At 35.3% G+C, this 25131-nt stretch overlaps 2 protein-coding genes across 2 annotated transcripts; one reads left to right on the top strand and one right to left on the bottom strand.

Moving 5' to 3' along the window:
- Window positions 1-6501: 6501 nt before the first annotated feature.
- Window positions 6502-12631, top strand: LOC114458476 (protein lifeguard 1-like). Its single transcript, XM_028440851.1, has 6 exons — window positions 6502-6528; window positions 9265-9554; window positions 10688-10888; window positions 11734-11862; window positions 12256-12399; window positions 12474-12631. Exons 2-6 carry the CDS (start codon window positions 9285-9287, stop codon window positions 12606-12608), a joined length of 879 nt encoding a protein of 292 aa, XP_028296652.1. The 5' UTR covers window positions 6502-6528; window positions 9265-9284; the 3' UTR covers window positions 12609-12631.
- A 929-nt stretch (window positions 12632-13560) lies between these two features.
- LOC114458475 (poly [ADP-ribose] polymerase 2-like) lies at window positions 13561-24700 on the bottom strand. Its single transcript, XM_028440850.1, has 17 exons — window positions 24493-24700; window positions 22979-23188; window positions 22219-22383; window positions 22033-22103; window positions 21733-21783; window positions 21134-21230; window positions 20969-21044; window positions 20781-20883; window positions 19947-20103; window positions 19713-19854; window positions 19584-19647; window positions 18835-18969; window positions 16297-16424; window positions 16104-16203; window positions 15177-15275; window positions 14834-14958; window positions 13561-14022 (listed from the first exon to the last, which is right to left on the bottom strand). Exons 1-17 carry the CDS (start codon window positions 24572-24574, stop codon window positions 13875-13877), a joined length of 1953 nt encoding a protein of 650 aa, XP_028296651.1. The 5' UTR covers window positions 24575-24700; the 3' UTR covers window positions 13561-13874.
- Window positions 24701-25131: the final 431 nt, after the last annotated feature.

Below are 25131 nucleotides of genomic sequence, written 5' to 3'. Positions count from 1 at the left end.
CGTAAAGAAGAGGCTCTCAACATTGAGTCAAAACGAGCATTTAAGAGTGCGCAGAGACTTCTTCCTTCTCCGTCTTTTCTTTCACATTATTCAACAATGGAGCAACAAGTTGCCGTGCTTTTGGTGGTTTTAATACTCAGTTTTGCACAATCACGACTCTCCTGATCATCCACAAGCTCTATGTCATCGCCGATACTTCCTTTGTTTGAGCCGCTCCGAGAGCGGTTGTGTTCATGGCGCTCATAATCGCTTTTGACTTTGATTGGAAACACTCTGAGACCGCCAGAAACAATCACTCTAGAATTCGCCTGTTTGATTCGCTCTAGACTTTGCGTGTTCACACCGCCCCAACGAGGCGGACTATCAGAGCAAACACATCCTAGAGCGTTTTAACCTGTTTTTGATACTGGTATATCAGGTATTGGCCAAATGTCCAATATTGTGCATTCCTATTTGAGAAGACGACTTTGCTCATTACAGCCCAAAAAGAAATCCCAACAAAACGTCCAAGCCACATTAACTGACTTCACTTTGATCGCCTTTCACTAATGCTCTCAGACTCTCTGTTAAAACCATCCCTCATTTTTTTTTTGTGGCCAAAAGAGAAGCTTTCCTCATGACTCAGCAGCTCTAACTTCACCACCACAGTCACATGCATTACTGCAGCCACACGCCTCACCAGCCTACTGTCAAACTCTCAGTCCACTCAGTTGTGAACTTGTGAACCCTCAGGTTTGTCAGGGTACTTTACGTTTCTACCTGTAGAGGATGGTTCCACATTAGAGGCCAATGGTCTTAGACCTGAGCTGATTAGCAACCTGGTGTCACACATGGTCGGATTTCTGTTAAATCGTGTTACAATGATAGATTTTTATTTAAAACACATGAAATTCATCTTCTGCATTCTTGGTGAGCAGTAGAGGAGCATTGGACCACTGGAGGAGCATTATTCTATTAAAGGCTCTGCGATCTGTGGGAAAAGTGATGGTCAGAAGCGAAGGAAAGATGGAGAAAGATTCAAAGATGAGATCTACAGTTTCCCACAGACACTGGATTAGAACATCTGGTTTGTTACTCTGAGCGTCTCAGACAGACAAAGGGAGACACGCAGCCAAAATAACGACGTAATACAGACAACTCTGATGGCAGACCCACAGGTTGGTCATCAAAATGCACACAATGTATGTACAAGAGATTATTGTATACAATTTTTTTTTTCTAAAAAACTCAAAAGTCTTAAACCACATTTGATTTCTTCACAAAGGAAAAAAGTCACTGTGAAAGTGAGACAGAAAAGTCAGAAAACCACTGTTTGCAGGACTTTGCAAATGTTGCATACTGTATTCATTAAAGAGCCAAAGTGCCAGCAGAAAACAGCTTTCCTGTAAATACCGCATGCAATAGCCCCGAAATACATCAACCTTTCCACAAAAACGGCCATGATAGGCCCCACATGTCAGAATGGGAATTACATATTGTGATTTTGTTACTTTTCCAATGGGAAGGTCTTTCTGCAACTTTTTGGATCGGGTTAGAGCAACACTTAGCACTAAAATGTGACACGGATAATCAGCAGAATGTCAGATACAATCAGACTCATGAAATATCAGATTTTACTGGGCTGATTACATTAGGTCTGCTGTGTTAATCTGACCTCATATTTCCACAAAATTACTTCAGTTCTCAGAGAGATCAGCCTGATTTCAGCAGTAAAATGGGAACAGATGGATCTTAATATTATTATTATTATTCAGGCATTTTAGAGAAATTCTCCAAAGAGCAGGTACTGTAAACCAAATATGGGCAACAGGATGCCCACAAAGAAAATGCACAAAATTACTCAAAAAACATATAAAATTAAAGAAATGTACACGAAAGGACAATATATAAAACAGCAGAAATACACAAAATTAACCCAAAATGGCACAATATGACTAAAATACAGAAAAATATAATTGTTTTTTTTTATTTATTTTTTTAAATGGTGTTGGAAATACTTCAAAATCAACCAAAAGTTGCACAGTGTGACTAAAACACACAAAAATTATATATTGTTGGTCAATATTCTACATGATTGTTGAGAATGTGGCCCTTGAATCAGACATTTTGCATTTCCGTGGCCCCTACCGTGATAAAGGTTATTCGTTGCTAAATTAAACAGTTGCTTAAAAATGGATTATATCCGAGAAAAGAATAATTCGTATCAATATTTTCATCTCTGGGGTCGATTGGGTTGTCAGTGTCATGAACAAAAATCCTCAAATAAGAGAGTTTAAAGAAAATGTTTTTACCTTTTCTACATATATATTTATACATGGTTATCATTCTTCACATTACACTTACAGTTTTTTTTAAAAAAAATAGTTTTTGTTTGACTTGATTCCTTCCCTTGACACTTTCACTGTAGCTCAAAACTGCATCACTATGCTCTGAAAGTCCCACTAACCCAGGGGTCTGCAACCTTTACCCTCAAAGGAGCCATTTTGCCTAATCTCGCCAGGATTGCAGTCCTTCCGGAGCCGTAAAAAATACCTTGTCAAGGAAAACAATAGTGTATAAAATGCTATGCAGTTAAAATAATATCGAATAATTTTTAGAGTTAATTGATTTGAAGAGCTACAAAAAAAAACTTGATCATGTCGTTCAACACATGCTAATTGCTATTTTCTTGCAGCATATCAAACATACATAATAAGCTGGCATGTTGGCAATGAAATAAATCTTTCCCCACACAAATACAATCTCTATTTTCTTTCAGAATAGTCTTTTTGTTAGTTTAGTTATCTTAAAAGGAATTTAAAACCTAGGTTAGCCACAGGGGCAATGAAAGTTGATGGTCTGTAGTGGAAATCATTTTTTTTTTAGGTTAAACAACTGTTTTATCAGATTTTTATTTTAAGTTAATGGCATTAATCATCAATACCAATAAGAAATACCAATTCATAATTTAATTTTTTTTTTTTTTTTTAAAGCTATAGGGAGCCATTGCAAAAGAGTTAAAGAGCCACATGAGGCTCCAGAGCCGCAGGTTGCAGACCCCTGCACTAACCTGTCGTCTGCTATTGTCTTTTCAAACACTCACTGTGTTTCTCTATATTTCCCTCCTAATAAAACTTTAGAGTGATGTCAGGGTTGAAACGCAGGTTTTCTTTCAAACTTTGTAAAAACTTGCAATAAAATGTTTTATTTTGTGATAAAAAAAAAAGAAGAAGAAGAAGAAGCATGTTTTCAAAGTGAAAATACGCAGAGAAACCAAATGAGACATCTTGATCCCTTCAACCAAGCCTGCTCTCTCCTCACTATGCATTTATCAGTAGAACTGTTAATTGGAAATCCTAACTTTGTGACAGCAATGAAAAGAATCCCTCATAAATCATTCAGTTGGAACATCTGGAAAGTGACTCCCTGCACTTGCTTTTATTGTGGCGATAACTCACTGTCAGCTTTATTATCTGACCATGCTGCTGCTGCTGCTGATGTTAAGGAGCATTACAGAGAGAACAAAGGCTGCCCTTAACTCCACCCATAACTGTTCCCAGGACAGCTGATCTCTGGAAAAGTGGTATGATTTTAAAAAAAAAACAAAAAAAAACACTTACTGTAAAATGCATTTTCAGTTTGAATGTGATCTTCATTCATGCTCTCAGAGTGAGAGTGTAAGAATTATCACTAAGGGCAAATTATTTCCTTACTTATATAAAGAAGGTTAAAATGACCTCATCCTATATTTCTTTATATGGACTTTTGGATTTTTAAATTTCAACTGTTCAACCCTCCACATGCAGCAGCTATATTGTGTTTTTGGAGGCTGTATCCTATATGTGGGACAAAAAACTACATAATTACATATTTAAAAAAATGGTGAATTAAATGTAAGTAATGTAAGTAATTAAATAAATATCTGCAAAAATAAATACATAAATGAATAAATACATAATTAAATACTTGTTTCTCATGTTTTTGTTGCCATATTTTTATATGTACAAAGTTTGAATATAAATACAGTATATGGAAGTGTTTCTCATATACTGTATATTCAAACTTTTCATTCATTCTATATATTCCCAGAGTCAATAAATACATATTTAATTTCCTAAACCGCTTGCCATATATACAGTATATATATATATATATATATATATATATACATTGGGGCTGGGCAAAAAAAAATTATTTAATTGATTTATCAAATTTGTAGATAAAAAAATAAAAATAAGCCAGCCCCCTCTTTGTTTACATATGTTTACCCTTTGAGTAGGCTATATGTGTGACACAGGCATGATTAATGTTTTATTCAAACTATGCTGAGACGCTAAGGGAAGTTTATTATTTTTTTTAATTGTAATGTTATATGTTGTAAAATATGTAGTTATCTGATTTCTTAATCAGAAAATTTAAGCTACTGTGAAGTTGCTGTTGCAATTTTGCTTATACCTGGATTAAAGCTTGAAATTGTATTTTGGAATTGTTCTATGCATTTTAATTCATGAGGACAATCACAGCAATAAAGTTACACATTTGACAATATATCTGATGTCTGCAGTCATTTTTAAGTGCATTGAAAACTACATATATAGTTAATCAGGTTTCTTTTTTTTTTTTTTTAAATCAATTACTAGACATTTCAGGCGACCCCATTTGAATTCCAGGCGATCCCACATGGAGTCACGACCCCAATGTTGAAAAACACTGTTTTAGTGTGTCTGTTGCTCTGTGACTCTGAATGCAGATGATCGTCTCCATCTGTTAGCTTCAGAAACATTGCACTGTGCTGGTTTTGTGTGGTCTTCAGTGTCTTTTCCAGTGGAGACAAAATGGATCCAGATCAGAGGAAGTCCACTGGGATCAATTCCTGACTGTATGGAAAACTCTGACCGCATCCCTGTCTCTACATTCTTTTTTCCCTCTCCATCCCACATTTTCACTTTGCTCTTTCAAACCTATTTTCCACCTCATTTAAAACCTTTCCTTACCACAAACGTACAGTAGTGTCAACGGAATCAAACGTCCCTGGATCCCGTTCTTTATGACACTTCAGTTAAAGTCTATTAAAATGGGAGCACGCTCGTATAATGGTTCTTTACCGTTCCAGCTAAAACTGGGAGGTTTGCATTAATGTGGTGTGGGTGACATGGGGTGTTGATCAAAGACTGCACTTGGAAAATGTATCTTAAAACAAACTGAGTGTGAGCCTAAAAACATATTAAAGTCACATTAAACTGAATTTAAATGTTGCTAATGCTATGTTGAAAACTTACAAAAGGAAAAGTTGATTTATTGAGCCAGTGCAGTGTAATAACATTTGATTTTTAAAAGTTGCTCTTATGATTCGTGAAATATTTTGTAGAGGCACAAATCTGTCTTTGAGTCTCTGTTCAAAGTTTATGTTACAGATGCTATAGGGCGCCGATTGTAAAGTAGCACAAGCCTAATAAACAGCAACTTTTTGCAACATTTAGCAACAAACCATGTTTAAAAAAACGTAGTTGTTGTTTGTTTTTTTAAATGTTGCTTTTGACCAAATTTGTGATATTTACTTTTCTAGTATTGTTAAATGTTAAATCTAAATCTAAATATTAAATGTTAAATCTAAATTTAATTCTAAATTTTAAGTCTATATCTAAATCTAAATCTTAAATATTAAATCTAAATGTTCAATCTAAATCTAAATATGAAATCTAAATCTAAATTTAATTCTAAATTTTAAATCTAAATCTTAAATCTAAATCTAAATCTAAATGTTAAATCTAAATATGAAATGTAAATCTAAATGTTATATCTAAATGGAAAATATCAAATCTAAATGGTAAATATTACATCGATATCTAAATGTTAAATATTAAAACTAAATGTTAAATATTAAATCTAAGTGTTAAATATTACATCAAAATCTAAATATTAAATATTAAATCTAAGTCTAAATGCTATATCTAAATATTAAATTTAAATGTTATATCTAAATGTTAAATATTAAATCTAAATTTAAATATTAAATGTTAAATCCTAATCTAAATGTTAAATCTAAATCTAAATATTAAATATTAAATCTAAATGTAATATCTAAATGTTAAATATTAAATCTAAATGTTATATCTAAATATTAAATCTAAATCTAAATGTAATATCTAAATGTTAAATATTAAATCTAAATCTAAATGTTATATCTAAATGTTAAATATTTAATGTTAAATCTAAATTTTATAACTTTACAATCGGCACCCCATACAATGCTAGTATGCTAGCAGCTTCATAAGTTAATTCATCAAACCTGGGTTACATTTAAACAAATGTTTGGTTTGGATTGCTTTCTGTTTTATTGAATACAGGAAAAAGAGGTGATTTTTTTGTTGTCGTTTTTAGTAGCAACTGTAATTTTGAGAAACTCCAAAAATGTACAAATGAAGCAACACGGGACACATTATCATTGCTTTCTATGGAGAGGAAGTCAAACAAAAAAGTTTATACGTCAGCTTTCAGTTTCTTTTGTCAGTTTGGCACAGAGACTAAAAAGAAAGCACGTCAGAAAAGGTAAGCAGCCATTGTTTTATTATTAACATTTTTTATTTAAATAATTAAAAGAGCTTCTGAGTTCACCACATCTGATTTATAGTTTTCACTGAGTGTAATGTCATTCAGCAGATGATAAAATAATCACCATCTAAGTTTTACCTGATGATACTAAGTAGTCCTGTTTTTGTCGTTGTTTTAATGAATAGTTATATAATAAACATGTTTTTTTTCTAATCAAATCTAAGGAATCCTTTATCCTTTAAATGAGAACCCAGTTAAACAGTAACACTCAACAAACAAAAATGAAAGTCCATGTGGGGACACATTTCTACATCTTCACATTAGTTTTAGGGCTCAGTGTAATGAAATTGACAGAAGTCTAATATCAATCCATAGATTGAGATTAACAGGCGTTTATATAGATGCTGATGTAAACACCCATTCTTGTCCATTTAGCCCTGGGAGAAATGTTACGACTCACTGCAGCGAGTGTAGGAATTTGAATGAGGTACAAACAATGATTTCTTAAATGGATCCTCCACTGTTTTCACAAATGTGGCCTAAAACCTTTGACATGTCCTTATTAGAAGATATGCCTAACAAAACGCATTATTTTGCACCATAGTTGTTTTATTTTAAAAATGGGAGTACTTTACCGTTTTACGACCTGTGCCCCGCCATCTTGAAATCACGTGATTGATGACGTCGTTAGCCCGTTAGCCCATTAGCCCCTTGTGTTTTATTGGAGTAAAGCATACAGGATCATTTAGCAGCTTTTAGCAGCTTTTTCAGTCAAAATGACAACTTGTGCTGCTTTGGGTTGCTCTAAACATCAGTAAAGGTTAAAAAAAGTCAGTGTAAACCTCTTTTGTTTACTGACAGATGATAAATGAAAACTGTGGCCACAGGGCGCGACAGTTCCCACTCTGCTGTTTCGTAGACGCCATTAAGGAGAGAAACATGGAGCTCTATAATTTAGAAATACTGACTAATACTGATGTTAAATTCGGAACTATTTTGGAGAACAAGAAAAAACAATTTACAGTTAATAATCTTATCATTATGGCAAAATTCTTAGTAGACAAATGTACATTTGGTGACACTAAACCTGCTTTTATTGTGTTTCTAAAAGAACTAAAATCTCTGAAGGAGTCTTTAAAACTATGTAATTCCAAGAAGGTAGTATGGCTTTATAATAATCTGATAGCTTTGAACCCATTGCACCTTAATGTTGTTGGCTTATACAATTGTTACAAATTGTAATGTTTTTTTTTTTTTTTTTCTCAATTCTTTGTAATTCACGCTCAATGTGCAACTGTTCTTTGCAAAGTGTAAGCCTGTAAGCTTCATTTGTTAAAAAAAAAAAACAGAGCTCTTCTTCTTCTTCTCTTCGTCCCATTTTTAAAAGTTAATAAAACAAATATTGTGCAAAATAATGCGTTTTGTTAGGCAGGATTCCTTTAACCCAAATATAATGAAACAACATTTGTGTTTCCTATAGTTACATCTGTGTCTGAACCACATTTTCACTTTTAGTTCCCTTTGTCATTTCCATTCTTGAGCAACAATTAATCACCAAACTTGTCTTTTTTTCCTCATGAATTATGTGAATTATATTACTGTCAGAATGATTTGTGCTTATATGAGATGGTCTGAATTAACCTCTATCCCACTTCACACACTAAGATAAGGTTACACTATCTAGCCCAGTGGTTCCTAACCTTTTTTTCAATAATTAGTTTTTGATCATGTTTGTTATGATGTGTAACAAATACAGAATAGGGAAATACAGGATAAGTGCACAATGTGACAAGATGCGCGAGCTCAGATATTTTTACACTGCATTTTTAATTAATTTATCTTTTTTCTGCCTTTTTATTCTCTTGTTTTTCTTTCAACTGCATTTCATTTGAACTAGATATATATTTTAGAAAGTGCATGGAAGTAGATTTGTGTCTTTATTATTCAATCAAAAAAAACCTTTTCAAAAGCAAAAAGTGTTTAAATGCAAAAAAAAAAAAAAACATGTTTGAGACCCAAATAATTGCATTTGGGGGCGCACGGTGGCTTAGTGGTTCGCACGTCCGCCTCACAGCAAGAAGGTCCTGGGTTCATGCCAGGTGGACTTGGATCCTTTCTGTGTGGAGTTTGCATGTTCTCCCCGTGCTGCGTGGGCTTCCTCCCACAATCCAAAAACATGACTGTAAGGTTGATTGGAGTCTCTACATTGCCCATAGGAGTGAATGGTTGTCTGTGTCTGTGTTGCCCTGTGATGGACTGGCGCCCTGTCCAGGGTGTACCCCCGCCCAGCGCCCTATGAGAGCCGGAGATTGGCACCGGCAGACCCCTGTGACCCTGTTAAAACGGGAATAAGCGGGTATGAAGATGGATGGATGGATGGATGGATAATTGCATTTGAACACATTTTTTCATTGTTGTTGTTTTTTTTTTTATTGAATAATAAAGCAAATCTACTTCCATAAAAGTGAAAGTACAGAATATACTTCTTTAAAATTGTGTGTTGTTTTAATTTGAAAAATTATAATAATTTAAAATGTTTTAAATGTATTTCTTTTAATCAATTACTAGACACTTCAGGCGAGCCCGCATGGGGTCACGACCCCATGGTTGAAAAAGGCTAGAATCTTCTTTTCAAGCTTTTGTTCTGTCAGACAACAACCTTTTACATGATATTTAAGAGGGTGAAGCTGATTTTTTCCACAACTTTGATGTTTTTGTGTCCCCTTTCTTCAGATCTTTCCTTTTCATTCACAATGTCAGATAAACCTGAGAGCCTCAAACCCCCAAAAACTCCTGGGTCTGATACGTTGACCTCTTCCTACCACAATGAGAAGCCCCCGCCGTATTCTGCAGCTCCAGTGATGAACAGTGTCCCTAAAGCTGAGAGCACATCGATCTGCCAACCTTCTGCTGGATACGAGTCTTTCCCCGGCTTTCTCCCATCGACTGCAGAGGACACAACTCCACTCCTATCATCATCTTCCTTTGATGATGACACAGTGAGGAGAGGTTTTATTAGAAAGGTTGGTACTAACATTTTATTTTAATTTTAATTTTAAGTATTTTGCTTTGAGACATCACTCATTTTAGTGTATCATATCATTATTATGTATTATTTATTTGTTTATTTTGGCCCTATCACAGTTTTAATTGTTTTATGATCTACATTAGGGGTTCTAAACCTTTGGGCCAGGGCCCCATTTGAGCTCATGAGACACTGGGAAGGGGTCGCCAGATGACTTCAAGAAACTCAGAATATTTTTTGAACAACTTAAGCCCATTCTTGCTTATTTTTACCATTTTAATGCAACTATACCAAACTTGCCATATTTTGACCTATTTTCATCACTTTTTCTTACAATATTTTTTTGCTACATTACTCTTATTTCTGCAACTTCTTTATCAAATTTAAACCTTTTTTCCATTTTCAAGAGATTTTCAGCACTTTTAAACCCTTTTCCTCCTAATGTTGCATATGTTGACCCATTCTTATCACTTTTAACCTCTTATCACCATATTTCATGTTTATTTTTGCCAATTTAAACACATTCACGAATCGTCATGCCCATTTTTTGCCAGTTTAAACTAATTGTTCCTACTTTTTAAATTACATTACCCCAACTCCTCCTTTCCCTATTTCTTTTTACCACTTTTTCAACCAAAGGAAAAAAAAAAAAAAAGTGATTGTCTGATACGTGGGCACAAGATTAACACTTGGAATGAAGACCAACGTGGGCATTAATACACAAAAGAACAAAAGGGTTTTCTGTGTTTTTTATTGTTGTCTTTTTGGAAAATAGTTGATATGTGCGTTTTTTTTTTTTTTTGAGTAATTTTGTGTATTTTCTAGTGATTTTATATATTTTTGGAGTCACTGTGTAATTTTGTTAGTGTTTCTGCTTTTTTTATGTATTTTTCTGTGATTTTACATTACTTTGGCCCCCGGGGGTTCAACCAGTTGCCCACACCTGCAGACTGAGCATCGATTACTTCTTCCATGTATTTGCAAAGATCTCATTTTGGTAAAAGTTGTACCTGAAAAACAATGAACATGAAAGGACCTTCCTGTTTTACGTAACTGAACCCCCCCCCCCCCCCCAAAAAAAAAAGTTTATTTAGTTATAGTAAAACTGTCTTGTCATGGTTTTCTCTTCAGGTCTTCAGCCTCCTCATCCTGCAGCTGCTGTTCACCTTCAGTGTGGTGTGTGTGTTCACCTTCTCTACCGTGGTTAAGGAGGCGGTGCAAACCAACCTTTGGGCCTATTTAAGCTCCTTCATCATCTTTGCAGTGGTCGCCATCGCCCTCAGCTTCTCTGAATCCTTCAGCCGCCGTCACCCCTGGAACGTGGTGGGACTGGTGGGTCCAACGGCCTGTACTCATCAATGAAGCACTGCATTAGAGATTATATATTTATTCATCAGGACAGAGAGCACACAAAAGAAAAAACACAAACACAAAAAAGAAAATTCTCACGCAAAAGACAAAACATGAACACAAAAAAGAAAACGCAAAAGACAAAAGACAAAACGGGAACGCAAAAAAAAAAAACCGCAAACAATAGTCAAAACACAAACGCAAAAAAGAAAACGCGAAAAAGAAAACACAAAAAAGAAAATGCAAAAGACAAAAGACAAAACGGGAACGCAAAAAAAAAGAAATCGCAAAAGACAAAAACTCGAACGCAAAAAAGATAACACAAAAGACAAAACGCCAACGCAAAAAAAACGCAAAAGACAAAACATGAATGCAAAAAAGAAAATGCAAACGCAAAAGACAAAATGGGAACGCAAAAAAAACACAAAACACAATAAAGAAAATGCAAACACAAACGACAAAACAGAAAATGCAAACGAAACCGGAAGATGTCGGTGGAAGGGTTGGCTCACGTGACATCACTGACTGGACGAGGCAGATGTCGTTCAATGATTATCTTACGGTTTCTTTTTTGTGTTTGTGTTTTCTTTTTTGGGTGTTCTCTCTGTTGCATTTGTGTTTTGCACTTCAGGGCCACCGAACATATCTTTATACAAAGCAACTAACATTAACATGGAAGAAAAAAATAAAAAAGGTTCAAATAAGGATGAAAAGTTGAATAGGATTTATAGATACAAGTGAAAGTAAACCATGTAGATATTTAGTGAGTTTAACAAATGTTTAGGTTGTATTCTTCAACAGACTGGTGTGTGTGTGTGTCCCAACAGGCTGTTGTCACCTTGAGTTTATCCTACATGGTGGGGACCATTGCCTCGTTTCACGACACCTACGCTGTGATCATCATGATGGGAGTCACATTGGTCATTACAGTCAGCATCATCCTGTTCTCAGCACAGGTAGATAATCATCATCATGATGGATGAATTGCCTTCGAGATCTTAAAAACTTTTTTTTTTAATTCAGGGGGAATTTAAAGTTTACATGTTTACTCTGTTCATTTTCTGCTTTCTTCCTTATTCTCCTCCCACAGTACATCACATGTATTGGCAGTGGGAGGGTAATAAAGCATAGTATACATGCTACACACTTATTTTCTTAATAGAATGTCAAACAATCAATAGATGGATGCCCACTCATAAAAACATGCTTATCACATGCTGATTTTATATAAGAATTATTAAATTATTAAAGGTGAGGTGCAGCATAGTCTAAAGATACAACTAAAAAGGGCGTCACATACAGGAATGAATGTTTAAACTATCACTGGTTTCCTTTTATTTATTTTTTAGACCAAATGGGATTTTACCATTTGTTATGGTGTTGTATTGATTCTTGCCGTGGATCTCATCATGTTTGGAATCATCTGCATCTTCTACAACTCCTACATCACTGATGTCGTCTATGGATGCCTGGGAGCTCTTTTCTATTCTCTGGTAAAAAGAAATTAAAGACAATACATGTTACATGAATACATTTAATAAGGTTTTTTTTCCCTCATCCATCCCAGTTCCTACTGATCGACTGTCAGCTCATGATGGGAGTGATGAGTTTCCGTCTGGATCCAGAGGAATATGTCAGAGCTGCACTCACCATCTATCTTGATATTATACTCCTCTTCCTCTACCTGCTGGGGAGGAGGTAACAATGTTAAACAGACATGATGCACATGTGATCATCGCAAACAAAGCTGTAAAGAAAAAGCCTCTATTACAATATCTTATTTTGAAATATTTCTGCCTTTGAAGGGGTGTACCGACTTACAAACCAAAACGCTACTTTTTGCTGCTGGTGGGATGATATTGGCTCTATGTTGTAACAGAATCTTGTATTTGTTTGAAAATAATTTTAAAAAAATCAAAATTTTTATCTTTAAAGTGTTTCTCAGAATGTTTTTCTCTGTGTGGGTCATCTTTAACATAAAGGATCAAACCTGCCAAAATTAAAAAATAAATTAATAACGTGAAAAATAGCAAACAGGAAATTTAAATACAAATAAATATAAGTGGATAAAAATACAAAAGGTAAAAACTAAAAAAAATTCCAAAAATTAATGAATAAACGAACAAAATTGAATATATATATATTTTAATATTTAGAAAATAAATGAATAAAAGTAAAATAATTATATATGGGTTTAGTTTTTTTACATTTCATTTGTGGATAGTATTTTTTAATTTTTGTATTTATTTATTTAATGTATTTTTATTTAAACATTTGTATTGTATTATTTTTTTGCCTTGTATTTAATTTCCTTTTTTTCCACATTTATTTATTCATTTAATTTTCATTTTTGGCAGGTTTGGTCCTCCATACTTTAAAGGTTATATTCAGAATGTATTTTTAAAATTTCAGATCAAAAAGATTGAAAAAAAAAAAAAAAAAAACTGTAATAAGTCCAGATGAAATAACTTTTTAAATCCATTTTTAATGAATTTTAATGTACTTGTACATTGTAAAAGCAACATGAAAAAAAAACTAGTGCAAAAATGCCCCGAGACCATTTCAATCCAACATTCTACAAACTGTCGTTCCACAACCGTAACAAAGAAAAACATTCGACAATAGTGAGATAAAAACCACAATGTGAAACTGTAGAAGGAAAAACAGTTCTGACGTTTTATTGCTTGAAAAACATTTACCGAAAACTATCGAACCTGTCCAAAAAATTAAAAAATAGCATCACTGCAGTATGATGAGTTAGTTTTTACCCATATTTTCAGCTTTACATATAATAACTCAATTAATAACTGAAGTTCAAGACTCAAATAATAAGTCAAGCATTGCAGCAGTCACTCGATGATTGTAAAACATTTTTGCTAGTGGATGGAAAGTTAACATGTCTGTTAACAGGTTTATAATATATTAAGCAGAACGTGAACGCTGAGTCGTCTCCTCGCTGTGGTGAGTCTTAGTAGTTAAACTTCACACGCAGCAGATACTTCAAACGGACCTGGGCCGGGTTGTACACGATGAACTCATTGTAGAGAAGGGAGTAGCTGCTATTTTTACCCACGCCTGTTTTCACACCGGGGCCCAACGGCACTGTGGCACCGTCCCTAAATGACAGAAAGAAAATAATCAGAGACAAAGGAAGCATGTTGATCAATCGTTTCAAAAATATACATTATTCAGATTCAGATTTGTTCTGCTTTTGTTCCTTAAACCTCCCTGTTAATTTAAACTGTGGGGAAACTAAATGCTAAAACTTAACTCTGTACACAATTTAGGTACTGTATGACGCGGGAAAATGGCGGCCCCGCTAGTAAATACAAAATGACTTGAAAAAAATGTTTACAAAATTAGAGAAAAATACAATAGACAACAAAATTTTAGAATACACAAAATGTCCACAAATTTTACCCATTATGACAGCAAAAATACATAAAAGTATAAATAATAAATATTCAAAATGACAACAAAAAAGCACAAAATGACATAATACACAAAACATCAAAAGGAATATACAAAGTGACTCCAAAAACACACAAAATGACTACATTTTGTGCGGCCCCCAAAGTAAATGTACAAAATGACCAAAAAAAAAAACCACAAAGGGACAAAAAAACAAAATGACTCCAAAAACATAAAGTGATGGAAAAATACACAGGACAACAAAAACACACAAAAATTAATCATAAAACACATAAAATTAGAGAAAAATATATACAAAAACATTAAAAAATAAATACACAAAAAAAGACTTGTTCTGTATTTAAATATAACACCAAAACTATGACAAAATTTAGTCATGTATGTCTATCAGAAAGTATTTTTGCTGTGTTACACAGTAATTTTAGCGATAATTGTGTACGGATGATCATTTTCCAGCCTCGTATGAAACATGTCATAGTATTGAAACAGACTAACAGGGTGACTGAGTTTTTGGGGTCAGGTCCAGTCTGTCCCAGGCCTTTGGTGCAGTGTTTTCCAGCTGGTAGATTGTTGGCGTCGTAATCGGCGTGTAGCAGCTCGTTGGCGTCTCCCAGGGCAACCTGCACTCACACACAAAACATTAACACGCAACAATGCATTGTTACATTAATGCAGGGTGAAGCTAAAAGCTTACAAGCGCCCTTTACTGGTGCCTTTTCACCATGGGTGACGAGTCAGTGTCTCTTTTCCAACTTTTGCTTTAACTGACCGCAGCATAAACAATAATGTTTTCTGAACTTTTCTCACGATATACAAAATAAATGAGAAGCGATCTCACCTCACACAGCAGGAGCAGTCCAGTCGAGTTGGACTCGTTGGTAAAACAGTAGTTGGCACTTTTTGACGACATATCTGCAAAGTAGATGCCTTTACCGAACTGGATGGGAAAAAATAGACAAAGAAAGTTACGCATAAAGCTGCTGAAGACAAGTTTATTCATCAGATAAATCCAGTGTCGGCCTAACGATCAATAAATCGATGATCATTTGCTCAAAAAAAAAAAGATGTAAAAGGTACAAATTGCCGCTTGAATATTTATTTTAATCTCCACTTGGTTTATTGACATTGTGAGATGTGGAGTCTAGAATGATGCATAGAAATGTTTTTACTTCCACAAGTTTTACCAGAAATGTGTTGGGAAGTAACTTTGGTACTTCTGTGCATCCGTGTACAGGACTCCATATCCCAGAATGCAATGCAAAGAACTTTTCCAACAACGTGAGAAAGATGATGGGGATGAAAACAAAATTTCGAGCTGTAATTTCAACCTTTTACGTTTTTTGAATGATAGTTTTATTTTATTTATTTCCAACATGTGAACAAAATATAATAAACAAATAAAACAAAAAGATTCTCAACACAATTTTGCAATTCAGTTCATATTTTTGAAAGAGGAGTGGGAAGAAGTGCATACTTATTTAATGCCTTTTTTTGTTAATTAACTAGCTTCTCATTATAATAATTAACAACAAAAACTGTTCATTTCTCCTAACAAAATCTTCGACGTCTTTCTTCAAGCATTGATCTTTGATTCATTGATCAATGAGGCCTACACTGTGTCTTTATCTGATAAAAAAATTATCTCCAGCAATTTTAATTTAAAATGTCATACTGATACTTCAGTTTTAATACTACTGACAAAATATTGTCAAGATGAGCAAACAATAAAAACGTGTCAAATGTAGACGAGTTTCAACCATCCTACCATGTAACCAGTGACAGGAGATTCAGGTGGGGCCACCCTGAGGCCTTTACTAAGAATGCCGACCCAGTTAGAGAGACGTGAACCATGCCAGAGAAGAGTCCTGTTTGAAAAACACAGTTTTCCATTGTTTTGGTGGATTTTAACAGCTCAGAAACACAGTGTTTTAATCTCAGTGTGCATCTGATCTACTCACTTGTTGTGTAACTGTGAAAGGAAGTTGTCGTTTTCCCCTTCCCTGTCCACCGAGAAGCAATCCACCAAGGTCATGGTGTAGTAGTTGTGGGTGGAGGCGTGGGTCGACTGCAGGTACTTGTTTATGATCTTCAGAAAAGATTTTACTTAATGCACAACTCAGGCAGAGTAGCACAAAACTAATGATTTAGACAAAAAAACACACATGGGCAACTGATGGCCCGGGGCCACAAGCAGCCCTTATTCTAATTTAGTAATTGAGATGTTTTGACAACAAAAATGCACACACAAAATTACTCCAAAAACCAACATTACGACAAAAAAATATACAAAATGATTAAAAAAAATATACATGACAACAAAAATACACAATAATGACTTCAAAAACACAATACAACAACAAAAATGCACAAAATGAGGCATACAAAAATACACAAAATGACAGAAAAATATACAGAATTACTCCAAAAACACACTCTATAACAAAAAATACACAAAGGACACATTACAACAAAAATGCGCAAAATTACTCTTGAAACATAAGATGATGACAAAAATACACACAAAATGACAAAAATTACTCCAAAAACACATTATGACAACAAAAAAACACAAAATTACTCTTAAAACATACAAGATGAGAAAAATATACAAAATGACAAAAATATACAATGTGACAACAAAAGCACACAAGTATAACAACAAAAACACACTAAACAAAATATACAAAATACCAAAAACATGTCTCAAAAACACACAAAATGTCAATAAAACCCCCCATTGTTCTTTCCTGCGTTAAAGCTCAGATTGGTCATTATTCTAAGGGGGTAAACTACGAAGCGAGATTACCACTTATCTTGCTAACTTCCAGGATTTAATCAGTGTGTGCTGGACTACGAAGCTTGCTAACGACTTACGGAGCTAAATCACCATGTAAACTCATGCTGAACGGCTAGCCTGGTCGGAAGCAGGTTTTGGCGAATTTTGGCGTATTTAGCGAGTGATAAAGTCCCGCCTCCTGACGAATCAGTTTTCTTAGTGTGGTGGCAAAATTAATAAATTATATTTACTCATGTATTTACTCATCGATCTTACTCAATTAAATGTATGCCTGCCTCGAGATGTAACTTTCAATCACTCTCTTTGTCTGTCTTTCTACCTTGGGAAGGTCAGAAACGCTCACATGCCTCATTTGATAAACACAGCTACAACTCAAGGTTGGTCAGCACCCACAGACGCCACACACAGACGCCAAACACCTACGCACATCTACGCATGTGGCTATCATATGCGATACCGGTGGCACCAAGCCCATGGGGCAAGCTGACCTCTCTTCCTGTCCTATCTTCTGGGGTGGGGCTATCAATCTATGCTATGTGGACAGTTTTCCAGTTAGTTCTGTTCTTTTTCCTCCGACCGGCCGGTCACATCTCCCTCATCGATCCTGCTTTGTACTCCTTTTCTATATCGTTTAGAATAAAAAAAAATGTTATTACTTCATCACCTTTTTCAGTCTGGTTCTCATCATTTATCAATGCAGAGCATCCGTCACAAGTTAAAGCCGAGGTAACCGTAAATTTGGCCCTGACATTAGAAAGCGAGCTGTCCAATAAAAGGTGTTGTGTGAACACGTCACTGTGTGAATCTGATCTGACAGCTGACAGGAGAGAGATAATATTTACAAACCGATGCAATCCTTTAATTTACCAATGACATCCTTTAGGAAAGATATAGATTAATATCTGATGGACTGATAAAGTAAAATAAGTAAAATAAGTTAGCTGATAAAGCTTGTGTGCGTCAGGCGCTTTAAGACCGATAAATTCATAACTATTCATTCATTCATTAATGTACTCTGGAGTAATGCAAAGAGCTTCAGTCCTGTAAGATAATGTAAAATATAAATATATACCACCTTATGATGTAATAAGTTGATCTGTATGAATGCAGCATCAGACCAGAGACAAAGTAAAAGAGAAAGGGAAACTGATCAGAATGTCTGTTTATTCTTCTTTTATAATCTCACTAATTTAAGCATTAACACTCATCAATTCCTGCATTAATTACTTTCTGCTTTCACTGCAGCAACAATGTTGTTTTTGGTCTAATTTATGGATTTTCATATTTTTAAAGAATTATTCCTCAATTGTGACGTAAGTTGCTCTCAGTTCCTCTGTGATTGTGATTGGTCTGATGCTGTAATATTCACCGTTTAACCAGACTGAAATCAACACGCTTAACTCAGCCTGTTGTAGGGCAGCTTCTGTTCTATGTTTGGTTAGGTTAGGTGAAGCCCGCTAAAGGAGATAAATCCAGAATATAATTATTTAGCTTAAAAACATAGGCCCTAAATGCAGACATAGATGTTGATATCAGATCAGACTATTACATTTTTGTGGCCCCAGCTGTGATAAAAGTTGCCCATCGTTGCAGTAAAAGTACAAAGGACCATCTTTTTAAGCTGCAATATGCTAAAATATATAACTTCTAGTTGAAACCCAATGCAGTCAGCTGATGAATCTCTTAAAGTGGTACTCACTTTGTAGTTGCTGCCACTGGGATCCAGAGGCTCCAGTTTACACTGCAGTGAGTGATAATGACGATCCACAGGATGCTCGTCGCTGTCCTGTCCAGACTGGACCATTTTAACAGCTATCTGGATGTCACTCAGGGCCTTCAGAAACACAACACGGAACAAACTCATCCTTCATGGTTTATAGCAAACTTCTTTGGCTCAAGTACCCCTTTCTCTTATTTTGGAATCCAGGTACCCCCTTTGTCTGACTACAACATTTTAAAGGATCTTATTTTGTAAATAAGTGGAAAAAAACAGTATTTAGTGCAGTGGTTCCCAACCCTTTTCTTGGATCGTGACCCCATTTTGATATCAAGACTTTCTTTTTACTGCATTTTAGTTTAACAAGATTTATATTTCATAAAGTGAAAGTATAGAAATAGTTCTAAAATTATGTGTTGTTTTCATAAAAAAAGAAGAATTAAAAACTTCAAAAATCAATTAATTTTTTTTAGAAACTTCAGGCGACCCCACATGGGATCCCGACCCCAAGGTTGAAAAACCCTGATTTAGTGGCTCCTGAATAGATTTATTTCTATAGTTTTGATCATTTTCGGTCATCTCAAGCCTGGGGTGACACTTTGTTATTCACACTATCTCTCTCTCAAGTACGCCCTGTAGTGCCCCCTAGGGGTACACGTACCTCCATTTGAGAAACACTGGTTTATAATTAATCTGGGCAGGACAAAGTAGATTAAATTCAAATGCTCTACCTCCAGTAGAGCCATTTTTTCCTTCAGGTGGACCTCCGTACTAATGAGAGGAGGAGTCTTCAACCTGGAAAAGTGAAACTCAAAGTTACACACGCCTATAAACCAAAGGCACAGCTGTGCATCTCCTACCCAAAGTTGTGTGGGATGCGGGTGTAGAAAAGGTTGCACGCCTCCACCAGAGCTTTATTTCCACTCTTCTTCTTTTTCAAACAGTCCTCGATTAACTTCAGCGCTTCATATCCAGCTCGGATCTGCTCTGTAGTCAGTTTACCTACCAGTGGAATTAAACAGAACATAGCAAAGAATAATCACCCAAACTGTGCATTTATTATATCAAACTAGAGTTTGAACAGCCGTACGGACCGAGAGGAGCTTTCTGGATGTCAAACTTCATCTCCAGCACACATTCCTCCATGGCTTTGATGTCACAGATGAGCTCCAGAAGCGACCGAACCTTCACATCTAACTTGGAAATCTTCTCTGTGGGGGCGGCATCCACTGTGGTCTTCTTCTTCTCCTCCTGTACAATGACAAAACAAGTGTGTAGCAATGCAACTATCATTGTAGCTATCATTGCTGGGACGATACCCTATTGTCCCAATTTGATTTTAATCACCATTGTTGGGTGCCGATTCAATTTAAATTACGATTCTGATTTTATAAGTATTGTGATCCTACAGTGACGATTATCACAATTTTTTCCTTATCCAAACACATAAGTTGAATCCTAAACTTTTAGAAATATGTCCCAGTTCCAAAAAACAATCACATTGAGTCATTGACTGATTTATCATTATTTATTCAATGATTTATACTGAAATAAATACAATAAAACCTCCATCAGAAAGGAGGTAAACAACACGTACAAAAATAAAATAAAAATTGTACATAACTTTTTGAAGTTAGTCAACTGTTCATCAAGTTAGTGCTTTGGAGTGTCTAGGTTTTTGTGTAGCAACAGGAGCTGATCAACATGCTGGTAGTTAGGCTGCTCTAAAAGAGAAGTCACTTAAATGTATTTTTCTGACATTTCCTTTGTTTTATGGACCTTTTGTTCATTTTTATTGTGCGATTGTGTGATTTTCCTTCTTATTTCACTGTTGTTTGTGACTCCCCCCTCATTTTTACTATGTTATTTAATCTTTAATGGTTTAATCAGCCATTGTCATTATGCTTGCAGTCAGTTTAAGGTTTTACCTCCTCATTTGCGCTGTAGTCCATGAACACCATGTCGTATTTTCCTGCTACTTTCTCAAATTGATCCCGTTCGTCCCACTCATTCTTCGTCTTGTCAAGAAACCTGCAACACGTTAAACCAGACACCCCCAAATATACACATTATTAAAAACATAAAAATAAAATTAAAAAAAAAAACACAGTCTTACTTTTTCTTGAAGACATTTTTGGCCTGTAGCAAGTCTCCTCCACAGGCTGTGAGACTGTTTTGGCCCACTTTACCCACTGCAGCAGCAGACAAGAACAAACCATTAGTACACTGGGCAATCTCATGGATCAAATAAATAAATAAAAACATTAAACTATTGTCTCACCTCTGCCCCATCTCGCCCACACACTGTATGATTTGGCGTTGTCGTCTTCCAGCAGCTGAATCAGGTAGTATTTGTTGTTGTTGAACTGAAGATTTGTCTGAAAATTACAAAACAGATGTTGATAAATTTAGCACTAAGGTTTGAAAACTTCCATTCTGTTGTTGTTAAGATAATGGGAGCTTCAGTGTTAATTAGGAAGAGTTTAAAGCTGCAGATAAAGACAGTGTAGGCCTCATGGATCAATAAATAAAAGATAATTTGCTCAAAAGGTTGAAATTGCTGTGCAAACATTTGTTTTGATCCTGGTTTATTGACATTGTCGGAAAAGTTTTCAGCATTGCATTGTGGGAAAACAAAGGGTTTTCAAAGTGTGCGAGTATCAGTCCCCCTAAGACACCACAGATACATGTACTTCCCACTTTCTTCTTCTCCTTTGTGTGATAATGTTTACCACGATTTCTTCTGGTTTATTTCGTCTCGCACGCTGCACCTCCCCTGAAGAACTCTGGCGCCCCCCAGGGAAGGCGCGCCCCACACATATCAAAGAATAATTTCTAATTTCACAATCACACTTGTGTTTTGTTTTGTTAAAACTTTACCTGGTTCAGCATCACATCGAACACATCATTTCCTTCACTGTAAATGTGAGCCTGGAAGAGAAAATACACAAAACACATTTTAAAAAACTAAAGGTGATTTAGAGTTAATGTTTCCCAGTTTAGCGAACTGGGAACTTTATGTCTTACAGTGTTGACAACAAACACAAAGTTGAATATTTATTTAAATGGTAAACTAAAACTATTGATAATTCTAAAGATGTCTATTTATGAATTTTGATAAAATATTATTGCAAAAAAAAACATTCAGGCATTACAAAAGTAGCTTAAGTGCATAAAGACCTTTCCCAGTTTAGCTTTGCATTCAGAGTCCACTGGAGCTTTTCCTTTCATCACCACTGTTTTCACAACTTCTGTTCATTAACACAAGAAAATAGAAACTGTATTAATCACATCCAACACACAACAGTTACTATTTATTTAAAAGTAAAACAGAGAAAAGTAATTAGGATAAAATCCTTAAATCACCTTCACTCGTTGATTCCTCTTTAGGTTTTTTTTCTGCCGTTGTCTGTTTCTTGCTTTGTCCTTTCCTCCTTTTGGTTGGTGGTTGTTCCTCTGCCTCCACTTCTTCTTCTTTTATTTGTGCTGGTTGCTCATCTTTGGCCACCGCCACCGCTTCATTTACACTTTCTTGTGAAAAGAGAAAAAGAAAACATTACAGAAAATGAAAAGGCAAATTTTTGGCCTAAAACAATAATTTCACCTAAATGTCAGCATTTAGAATAATGACCAATCTGAGCATTAACACAGGAAAAAACAAAGTTTGTGTGTTTTCATTTTATTTTTAATTTTGTATATATTTTTATCTCATTTTATGTGTTTTTGGATTCATTTGTGTTGTCTTTTTATGTATTTTTTCCATCATTTTGTATGTTTTTGGAGTCATTTTGTGAATTTTTGTGGTTTTGCATTTCAGGACTCATTCTTGTGTCCTATTTGTCATTTTGTATGTTTTCGGATTCATTTTTGTGTTTTTTATCCGTCATTTTGTGAAGTTTTGTTGTTTTGCATTAATGGAGTCATTCTTGTATATTACTTGTTGTCTTTGTGTAATTTTCTGTGTTTAATATTTTCAATTCAAGCGAATGACGAATGTCACAGAAAATCGGGCCAACCCTCTTGCCGCACAACCAGACTCTAGTGGCCCCCAGACCATGTCTGGGGGCCACTAGAGTCTCTGATCTACAAAGTCGACTTATTTACCCACAAACTTATGACAAAGTACCTGGCTTTACAGCGTGAGTGCGGATCTTCCTCTTGTACTTTGTAACAGGGTTGATTTGGAACATCTTCTTCAGATCCACTTCATAGTCTGTCCCTGAACCCAGGTCAAGGGTCACTGAGGTTTCACCCGCAGACACGGCCGAGTCCAACAAGGCGCTGGCTTCAGATGAGTAGGTCTCCCACTGACCCTGATCTCCCTTCCACTGCCACACTGGTCACACACAGATTGGATGGTATTAGTATATTTGAGTTGAAAAGAGCGACTTTCTAGTTCTAGTAGCACATGATAGAGATAACTACATGCTGATTGTGCAAAATTGCACAATTTGGCAATATATTGCAATATTACATCGCGCGATTCTCAGATTGACTCAAAATGCATCCATATCAATTTTTTTTTTTTTTTACCTTTATTTACCCAGGAAAGTCTTTTCCATTGCAGGAGACATTGTAACAACACAAAGAAGCGCGCTGAAACCTGGGGTACTAACTTTCTGCATTTATTTGTTGTTCTAGGCATAAACCTCAGTTAAGTTGAACTAAAGTTAAAGTTGGTTTAAAAGCCACAGGCAGATTGTAAGTTATTTTAAATTGGTGGCACATGGCATGTTAAAGCCAATGTTTTGAGTGTAAACTATGCCAATAAAATATATTTCATACATAATGTTCTCATAAAGGTGTACACATTTACAGATTAGTTGTTTCTTAGGTATATATATTTTAAAAAATAGCGATAATCGCCTCATACTTTAATATCGGAATATATTGTATCGTACCGTGACCTATGTATCGGGATACGAATCGTATCGCCAGATGCCAGGCAATACACACCCCTAGTTTACTGTGTATTTAAGAAGGCAATTACTCCTAGCTGGTGGTGAATCACATCTGGGATTATAGGCGTAAAATACGGTGGGGATTAGGGGGTTACAACCCCCGCCCCATATACTCAAACCTAACTAGTTTTAATGCTAACTTGACAATCAGTCTAAATGTGTTGATTTTGTGATTATCGAGTAGCTAGTTCTGTAAGACAGTTTGATGTGAATGGAATGAATGAACATTTCATCTGTTTGATGAAATGTTTGCAAATCTTAAATTAAATATGCACTGACTTCTGCATTTGTGGCATTAAAATATAGTATTTGGGCATGAAAAATGAAATGGCATTGAAAAGCATTAAATTTGTTTTGCTTCTGCTTGTATCAAGTATCAACAGTGTAATTCTGTGATTAATTTGTTGCAACACTGTTATGACATAAGTGTGACTGAGTTCAGTAAGATTATTGGGCCAGCGTATTTATTAAGATTTTATTTACATGTTCATATTAAGGCTAAAATGCACCAGAATGCAGGAAATTGCGTGCATTTTGTAACATTTTGTCGAGGGGGAGAACCCCCAGACCCAGGTGTGCTGAATTATCATCAGGCAAATTAAAGAAAAGCAAAAATAAAGCTAATGAATGAAGCCGTTCTCTGTCCAGACATGTCGGCTCAGTCCGAACAGCTACAGACCTGTTATGGCGTCGGACGGGACCTCCTCTTCACTTTCTGCTGCTTTCTTAGTCTTAGCGGTGGACCCTCTGGTTCTCCTCATGGTGGACTGTTATTATTAATGCCTGTCAGTACTGGTTCACACCAGCAACAACAACAACAACACAACCTTGGTACCAAAGCGGGAAACTTTCGCCTCTTCCGTCTTCTTCTTCTATTGGTTTTTTGGTGGTTGAGCAACAACTTAAGGTGCATTTCCGCCACCCACTGGTTAGGATTTTTATTATATTTTTTTTTAATTAATTTTTTTTTTTTTTTTTTTTTTTTTATTGAACATAAGTGCACAGTATATATATGGAGGTATATGTGCGTGTATTCCAAACCATTAACAAAGTGTAAACACATACAGAGTGAGCTCGATTCTGTTACTAAGGTGGAACAAAGATTCGCAGCGTACGACGTTTCCGGTGTCACGGTCTGAGTTTACATCGTACTTCGTTCCTCTTAAAATTAAAAATTAAAAAAAAAAAAAAAGTTACATTAGGTTAACTGTTTTTTTTTTTTACTGCAATGTATATTGTAATCATGTTTTTTTGGGAAAATAAATTATTTAATTTTGTATGGAGTTTTATTATAATCATGTTTTTCCAACATGTGCTT

The sequence above is a fragment of the Gouania willdenowi genome, unplaced genomic scaffold (assembly GCF_900634775.1).
Source record: "Gouania willdenowi unplaced genomic scaffold, fGouWil2.1 scaffold_119_arrow_ctg1, whole genome shotgun sequence".
In the NCBI taxonomy this organism is placed as follows: Eukaryota; Metazoa; Chordata; class Actinopteri; order Blenniiformes; family Gobiesocidae; genus Gouania; species Gouania willdenowi.
Note: the sequence above shows the minus strand (reverse complement) of the source record. Positions and strands in the feature narration are given on the sequence as shown.